The sequence below is a fragment of the Microtus ochrogaster genome, chromosome 10 (genome assembly GCF_000317375.1).
Source record: "Microtus ochrogaster isolate Prairie Vole_2 chromosome 10, MicOch1.0, whole genome shotgun sequence".
NCBI classification, from domain to species: Eukaryota; Metazoa; Chordata; class Mammalia; order Rodentia; family Cricetidae; genus Microtus; species Microtus ochrogaster.
Genome location: NC_022016.1, coordinates 50,802,564 through 50,810,986, shown reverse-complemented (window position 1 = coordinate 50,810,986; position 8,423 = coordinate 50,802,564). Strand labels below are relative to the sequence as shown.

The 8,423-nt window shown below is 45.2% G+C and overlaps 1 protein-coding gene across 2 annotated transcripts in view; it reads right to left on the bottom strand.

Moving 5' to 3' along the window:
• Nucleotides 1-8,423, bottom strand: part of Dhdds (dehydrodolichyl diphosphate synthase subunit) — a 28,954-nt gene that overhangs the window by 6,385 nt on the left and 14,146 nt on the right. For both annotated transcript variants that reach the window (XM_005353086.3, XM_005353085.3), the window contains exons 7-8: nucleotides 7,504-7,618; nucleotides 4,716-4,823 (exon numbers count right to left, since the gene is read on the bottom strand). In XM_005353086.3, coding sequence (XP_005353143.1) covers nucleotides 4,716-4,823; nucleotides 7,504-7,618 — 223 coding nt within the window. The remainder of the gene's footprint in view (nucleotides 1-4,715; nucleotides 4,824-7,503; nucleotides 7,619-8,423) is intronic.

Below are 8,423 nucleotides of genomic sequence, written 5' to 3'. Positions count from 1 at the left end.
AAAAACCAAAAAAAAAAAAAAAAAGTTTGTCTTTATCTGGGAAATGGGAACGACAGCGTCCACCTCCATGGGCTGACTCAAGAAAAACGAGATAAAGAATACCTCACTTAGGGCTGGAGAGATGGCTCAGCGGTTAAGAGCACTGGCTGCTCTTCCAGAGGTCCTGAGTTCAATTCCCAGCAACCATGGTGGCTCACAGCCATCTATAATGGGATCTGGTGCCCTCTTCTGGCCTGCAAGCACACGTAGAAGGAATGTTGTATACATAATAAATAAATAAATCTTTAAAAAAAAAGAATACCTCACTTAGAATTATCTGCTGTCGAATGATAATTGCAAAAATAAAGATGTTTTAACTGAAAAAAAAAAAAAGAAGAATTATCTGCTGTCCTGTCCCCAGGAAACAGCCACGGAGGGAGGAAAGGCAGATATGCCTGCAGGCTCAGGGCTCCTCTAGATGGCAGCCACAGCATAGGGCCAGAAGTAAATAAAGCAGGAGCCAAAGCCAACCAAGCCTGAGCGTGTGTAGGACTCAGGCACCCACCATGACAAGGGGAGAGACGCTAGGCTGCTTTCCTCATTTCACAGACAAGGATACTGAGGCTCAGACACAAAGGGACTCAGTTTATGTCATACATAAACAGCTGTCTGAAATTTTGTTGGTTTATCAAAAGTGGCTTTTTAAGTTTCTTAAAAAAAAAATAAGCAAAACAAAACAATTGAGATGGCTCTCAATATAACCTGGGCTTTCCTCGCACTCACTACATAGACCAGGCTGGCCTCAAACTCACAGAGATCCGCCTGCCTCTGCCTCCAGTGCTGGGATTAAAGGCTGCACCACCACACTGGCCCAACATGGTTTCAAGAGAGGATGGGGAGTAGTTCTTGTACCTACGGATAGATATGGTTCCTGGGAAAGCCATATTCTAGATGCCTCCTAGGCACACTCATGTGTCTGGAGCTACTCTCCCAATATCAGAGGGCTTGGGCTCTTCTCAGTTATTTGTCCTCAGAAAATCCAAGCGAGTAGGACACACTGGCAATTCCAGCACACACCTAAAATCCCATCCCAGAGGAGACCCAAGCAGGACTGCTGTAAGTTCAAGGCTGTTCTAGGCTACACAGTAAACACCATGCTAGCCAGAGCTATTAGCCTTACTTCAAAAAAAAAAAAAGGAAAAAAAAATCCTCAAGTTTACCAAAGTCCTTATTTTCCCTTCTCTTTCCTTTTTCTTCTTGAACTTGCCTGCTCTGCCTTGTTTTTAAGACAGCGTCTCACACTAGCTTGACACTTATTAAGGCTACAATGGCTGATAATCCCAGGGTTTTGCCTGTCTCCACCTCTCCACACTTAGATTATAAACACAAGCTACGACACCCAGATTGTTTTTAGTTATGTACACGTGTGTGCCTGGTTATGCGCACGTTAAGTGCAGGTGTCCATGGAGGCCACAAGCATCCGCTCTCCCTGGGGCTGGAGCTGTAGACAGTTGTCAGCCATCCAGTCTGGGTCCTTTACCAGCTGAATGATATATCTCTTTAGATCCCCCACCGTTTTTTCTTTACTTTTTGTTTGCTTGTTTTTGGAGTTTTTTGAGACCAACTTTTACAACTTAGCCCAGGCTACCTTAAACACATGGCAGTCTTCCTGCCCCTGACTCCCTGGTCCGGGGTAGCAGGTGTGTACAACCATGCCAGGGGACGGAAGTCCTAAAGGTCAGCGTCTCTCATGAGCGTATGTAATGTCCTATATAACAACAATCAAGGAAACATTCTTTGAGACAGAATCTCAAATGTGTTATGTAGCTGGGGATGACTCCTAGCGGGCATTGCCTCCATCTCAAGAACACTGATTCTCAGAGAAACTTTTATACAGGTCGGAGGCAATCTCGGGCCAAGACTCTAAGGGAGGTCACTCTGAGGAACGGTGCTGACCCTCTCTGCCCCTCCACCCTCAGGAGACACAGATAATAAGATGGAGCAAAGCTCTGAGTTCTTCATCACTTTACCAGAGCCTGGGGTTCAGAACACTTATAAAGGACAGACAGGGAGAGCTCAGTAAAAACATCTTAAAAAAAAAAAAATCTGGGCTGGAGAGACGGCTCAGTGGTTAAGAGCATTGCCTGCTCTTCCAGAGGTCCTGAGTTCAATTCCCAGCATCCACATGGTGGGTTACAACCATCTGTAATGAGATCTGGTGCCCTCTTCTGGCCTGCAGACATACACACAGACAGAATATTGTATACATAATAAATAAGTAAATAAAAAAAAAATCACTCCAGGCAGTGGTGATGCACACCTTTAATCCCAGTACTAGGGAGGCAGAGAAAGGCCAGTCTGGTCTACATGAGTTCCAGGACAGCCAGAAAAACAGAAAGAAACCCCATCTCAAAAATACCCTCCCTTGGGGGCTGGAGAGATGGCTCAGTGGTTAAGAGCACTGCCTGCTCTTCCAGAGGTCCTGAGTTCAATTCCCAGCAACCACATGGTGGCTCACAACCATCTGTAATGAGATCTGGTGCCCTCTTCTGGCCTGCAGACAGAATACCAAGAATACTGTATATGTATACATAATAATTAAATAAATCTTTAAAAAAAAAGTACTCCTTTGCCCTCCTAAAAAACCAGAAACAACAACCCCCCACAGTGTACATTTACATACACATACAGGCAAAACACTCATACACACTAAAAATTTGTTTATCTATTTATTTGGAGGGGGTCTTTTTCTTTTTCAAGACAGGGTTTCTCTATGTAGCCTTGACTGTCCTGAAACTCAAGCTGTGGACCAGGCTGGCATTGAACTCAGAGACCCTCTGCCTCCACTACTGGGATTAAAGGCGTGCACCACCACACCACACCCAACTTAATTAAATTTTTTTTTTTTTTTAAGAAACAAGTACAGATGAGAAAGAAAGTTTTTTGAAGACTTATTTTATGTGTAAGAGTGTTACTTACATGTGTGTCTGTGCACTTTGTGTAAGCTTGGTGCCCTCGGAGGTCTGCAGAGGGCCCTGGATCCCTGAAACTGGGGTCAAGGATGGCTATGTGCCTCCGTGTGGGTGCTCTGCAACAAGTGCCCTAAGCTTCCAAACCATTATTCCAGTCCATAAATAAAATATAAAAATTAGGGGCGGTGGTGGCGCAGGCCTTTAATCCCAGCACTTGGGAGGCAGAGGCAGGCGGATCTCTGTGAGTTCGAGACCAGCCTGGTCTACAAGAGCTAGTTCCAGGACAGGCTCCAAAACCACAGAGAAACCCTGTCTCGAAAAAACAAACAAACAAAAAAAAAAACAAAAAACAAAACAAAACAAAAATATATATATATAAATTAATAATAAAAGGGAAGGAGGAACGGCTCAGTGGTTGAAAGCGTGCTCTGCTCTTCTTGAGTTTGGGTCCCAGCACGCAGAGGGCAGGCAGGTCACAGCCACCTGTAACACCAGCTGCCGAGGATGACACCTCTGGCCTCTGGGTAACTGCACTCATGTGTGTGTACCCAACCATTATTAAAGATAGTAAAAATAAATTGGAAGAACAAAAAGCAGATGTAGGGTGGAGAAGCAGCTCAGTTGGTCCAGTGCTTGCCTAGTAACATGAAGATCTGGATTCACTCTCCAGCATCAAAGGGGCTTCGTCTCAACCTCTGGCCCCTCAAAGTCTCTTGTGGTTTTGTGTCCCCACCGCCAAGACAAGGTTTCTCTGTAGCTTTGATGCCTGTCCTGGAACTAGTTCTTATAGACCAGACTGGCCTTGAACTCACAGAGATCCGCCTGCCTCTGCCTCCCGAGTGCTGGGATTAAAGGTATGCGCCACAGGTTTATTTATTTATTTAATTAATTTATTTATATTTTTTTTGCCCAAATGTCCTATCAGATTCTGTCTATCCCCTAAGTCCTCTGGTTGTGTTACTTCCACCCACCTAGCTCTGTGTGATTTAGAGGCCTGACTGACTGTGGCTTGTTCCCCGTCTTCCCTCTGAGCACTCCAGGACTGAACTGCACAGCTCAGGCAGGCCCTGCCCCCTTTCGTGACACTCCATCATCACGCTGTGTATTCCTTATTGCCTCACTACAGCTGAATTTCCTTACTTTTGTTTGCTTGTTTACTGTCTGTCTATTCAACTACAAATGTAAGCTCCACGAGGGCAGAGATCTTGTCTGGCTGGGCAGCTGCTGGTACCCCTGTGCCTAACAACCTGCCTAATTCATACTTGAGACTCAATAAACATTTATGCAGAAGACGAAACCTGTGGCAACTCCTCTACAAACCATGTGCAAAGCACTGAGAAACCTGAGATAACAGAGGCTTCTGGGCATTCAAACTGTAGGACTGCAACACGAGAGCCTGGTGTGTGAACCCTTTGTGCATGGGTGTTCTTGTGTGCAAGAAATGTTTGGTAGGCTGGAAAGATTGCTCAGTGGGTAAAGGCACTTGTCATCAAGCCTGACAACCTGAGTTCAATCCGTGAGACCCACAAAGGAGAGAACCAACCCCCAAGGGCTGTCCTACACACACACACACACACACACTCCCAAAGGCTGTCCTCCACACACACAGGCATACATTAATTATGGAAAAATCTATGCACACAAACATATGTACAAATAAACAAACACAATAAAACCTTTTTAAAAAGAAGTACATAGCAAGGTATAGCACAAGGTGGGTCTGTCACGGCCAACCTCGTCCATCCCAATCTGCCCGACTCATACCTGAAGTGCACTATGGTTCATCTGAAACTGCAGGATTGCCTCACAGAGGTTCCAAAATGTGTATTCTGGCCACAGAACCGGCTGGAACACCAGGCAGGAATGAGAAGTCTGGTAAAAATAAGGAGTAGGAGTTAGTCAGAGCACAAAACTGCACTGCCGGGCTTTCCAGAGGCCTGGATGTTTCTGCCGTCAGCCCATTTCCCTCACTGTTGGAAAAAGGACCATGAGGCAATGAGATCACCTGCCTGTGGCAAGGCAGAACCAGATTAGGTAAATGTTTATACCAGGTCTTTTCCTGTTTTTCTCACTGTGCAGCAATGGCTAGACTGGAACTCATCATGTAGAATTCAGGCTGTCCTGGAACCCACACTGATCCGCCTGCAGCCTGAGGTCTAGGCTACTACACCAGCCCCAGCACGTCCCTAAAAGCCAATTTTAGGACTATGAAATAGCATCTGGATTGTGGTATTGGCTCGTGAAGGTCATCTGAGATGCATGCAATCTGATAAAGTCAGCCAGAACAAATGGTAGCTGCTCTTGTTATTTTAAGTAGCAACAGTGTGATACCATGTTTAAGCCCAGGGGTTCTGGAGCCAAACAGCCTGGATCTACCATTACCACTGAACTGATTGAGTTATTTAACCTCTCTGGGACTTAGCTTCAGGTGTAAAGGAAACACCACGAGCCTGGTTTTATGAACTATGAAGATTAAATGTGCATGAAGGAAAGCTCAGACAGCAGAAACATAAACTATCATTACTACAGTTGAGCTATCCCCAGTCCCAAATACTCCTGACAGCCAAGGCTTACTGTCTACAACCAAATGCCTCACAGGGGATAACGTGTTTGCTATTCTAGACCAATGGCACCTTCCCAATAGCTGCTACCAAGACACCAAGTACTTTCTCTGGAATACATACACCCTTCCCCCCAAACACACACACAGGGTTTCTCTGTGTAGCCTTGGCTGTCCTGGAACTTGCTCTGTAGACCAGGCTGGCCTCAAACTCATAGTGATCCACCTGCCTCTGCCTCCTGAGTGCTGGGATTAAAGGACCACCTGTCTGAGAAAGTGCCTTTGATTTTGTTTTTAGCTGTGAGACAAGTCTCGCTGTGGAACAGACAGGCTCAAGTGTCTCCTCCTCCCTAGGGCTGCGATGACTTGCTCAGAGTCCAGACTCGTCCAACAGTTTCCTATCTGCAGAGAGCAGCAACCACTGCTGAGTTCATCACAGCAACACTTCCAGCAGAGGAGGAACTCGAGCAACTTTTCTGAGCAGACAGTCAGCTTTTGTAGATCACTGTCCACTGCTAAATCTCCTTTTTAAAGACTTGGGATTGTTTCATCAGGTAAGTCCTAATCTTGCCAGTATGACTCTCTGTGTTTTTCTTTTCCATCTTCTAATTCCTTTCCTCTCTCTTCCGTTTTGTCCTCCCCCAAAAGTTTCAGGGATCAAATCAGGGCACTGAGAATGCTCGGAAAGCAGTGTAACAATGAGCTACGTATCTAGCCCCACTGCAGTTTCTTAAATCTCAGCTCAGTGTAAACTCTTACAATGTGATCTGAGTAAAGGGCTACAGAACCATTAGGTACACTGCATCTCCTTAAAGCTACCCAAAGACTAAACAAAGGCATTTCCAGTAGCTAGCTGTCAGTTTGTGTGTGTCTGTGTGTGGAGGTTAGAGGTCAATCTTGGCTATTGTTCCTCAGACATGGGCTCTTTCTCTGGGATAGGGCCTTGCAGACTGGCTGGCCAGGGCTCCAGGGCTCCTTGTCTTCACTTTCCGAGCACTAGAATTTTGAGTGTGCTCCATCGCAGCAGGCTTTTTTAAGGGTGCAGGCTCAAATTCAGGTTGTCATGCTTACTCACCAAGGATTATCAAATGCACTATCTTCTTAGCCCCTCACTTTTAAAAGATCAATCCATTAAAATTTCTGGACTTTGACACATGAGATATTTCATATTTCTAAGCTGTCTCTCTTAACCTTTCCTTCTTTCTTTTCTTTTTGTTTTTTTAGTTTTTGCTTTTTTTTTTGAGACAGGATCATTCTTTGTAGCCCTGGCTGTCCTGAAACTCCTTCTGTAGACCAGGCTGACCTCAAACTCAGAGATCCGCCTGCCTCTCTCTTCCTAGTGGTGGGATTAAAGGTGTGCGCCATAATGCAGAGATTCTTAAACAACCAACAGTCCTAACTGAATGCGAATTTTTAGGGATTACCTATGCTGGGATAACTACCTATGCTGGGATAACTACCTATGCTGGGATAACTACCTATGCTGGGATAACTACCTATGCTGGGATAACTACCTATGCTGGGATAACTGAGCAAAAAGACAGCAGTAATCCTGAGAGTCTGGATGTAGAGTTAAGTCTCAGGAAATAGGCCTGCAGAGATGTAGCCCATGTCCTGAAGAGGAGACTACTAACAGAAAGGTAAGTTTCTTGCCGTGCCAGAGTGACTGCCAGGTCAACCAAGGTTTCAAGGGCCCATTCCTTGAAAAGGAGCATATATGAAGCTTCCATTAGGGTAGGATGGCTTTGTTTTCTCCTTAGGACAAAAGTCCTGAATGTCAGAGAGCAAGAACCACATCATATGCCCAGCTTCAGGTAAGGAAAGAAAAGTACATGCTACCAAGTGCAGCCTACAGGGATTGGTCTAGATGTTAGCCCTCTGGCCCTGCTCACACAATGGTGCTCAATATGAATGAATCACTCTCATTCAGGGTTTGGGTACGGTTCTTGGGTTCAGTCTAACACCCAAATAACATGCTCCAAAACGACCCACCTGCCAGAGTAAGAAGTCACTCAGCCGCACTTCTCCGGAGGTCCGTATCAAGATGTCAGGATGAGGAGAGTGGTTGCTATAGAGGCACTTATCGAGCAGAGTCTCAGAGACATCACTAGGTGATCAGGAAACAGAAGCACACATCTCTTTCTGTGGTACTCTCTTGGTGAACCTCTGTACACAGCCTCCCAGTTTATAGACCATCATCAAATGCATTTGCCAGTAGATCTCCAACCCCAAGAATGACTCTAAGTCTAAACAACCACACACAATCCTTTTTCTGGGGGAGCGGGGGCATTACTGGGGATTGAACCCAGGGCCTTGGTACATGCCAGGCAAGTATTCTAACACTATACTACATCATCCTATGCCCTATGTAGGATATTCATAACCTGGTTTTATAGATACTGAAAAGTGAGGCTCAGAGATGAATAATTTGCCCAAACTCATTTATCTACAGTCTGAAACCAGATGTGTTCACTAGACTGTTGTTCTTCATTGACGTTTTGTTTTTATTGTTTTTTTGTTTTTTTTGGTTTTTCGAGACAGGGTTTCTCTGTGGCTTTGGAGCTGACGTTTTGTTTTTAAAAGGCACCTGTGACCTAGCAGTGTGAGGTTTTGTTCTTTTTAAGAAAATTTAAGCTTTATTTCTGTGCCAATATTGCTTCCGCCAACATGGTGAACTACCTGCCGGATGTTTTGCAAGAAATGTGGCAAGCTCTGACCCCACAAAGTGACACAGGACAAAATGGGCAAGGATACTTTTGTATGTCCAGGGCTAAAACTCAAAAGAGGCTGTGCTGAGACCGGAGTGTGTTGAGCCCAACTGCAATCAAAGAAGATACTGGCTAATGAGAGATGCAAGTATTTTGAACTGGGAGGTGCAAAGAAAAGAAAGGGCCAAGTGATCTGATTCTAAG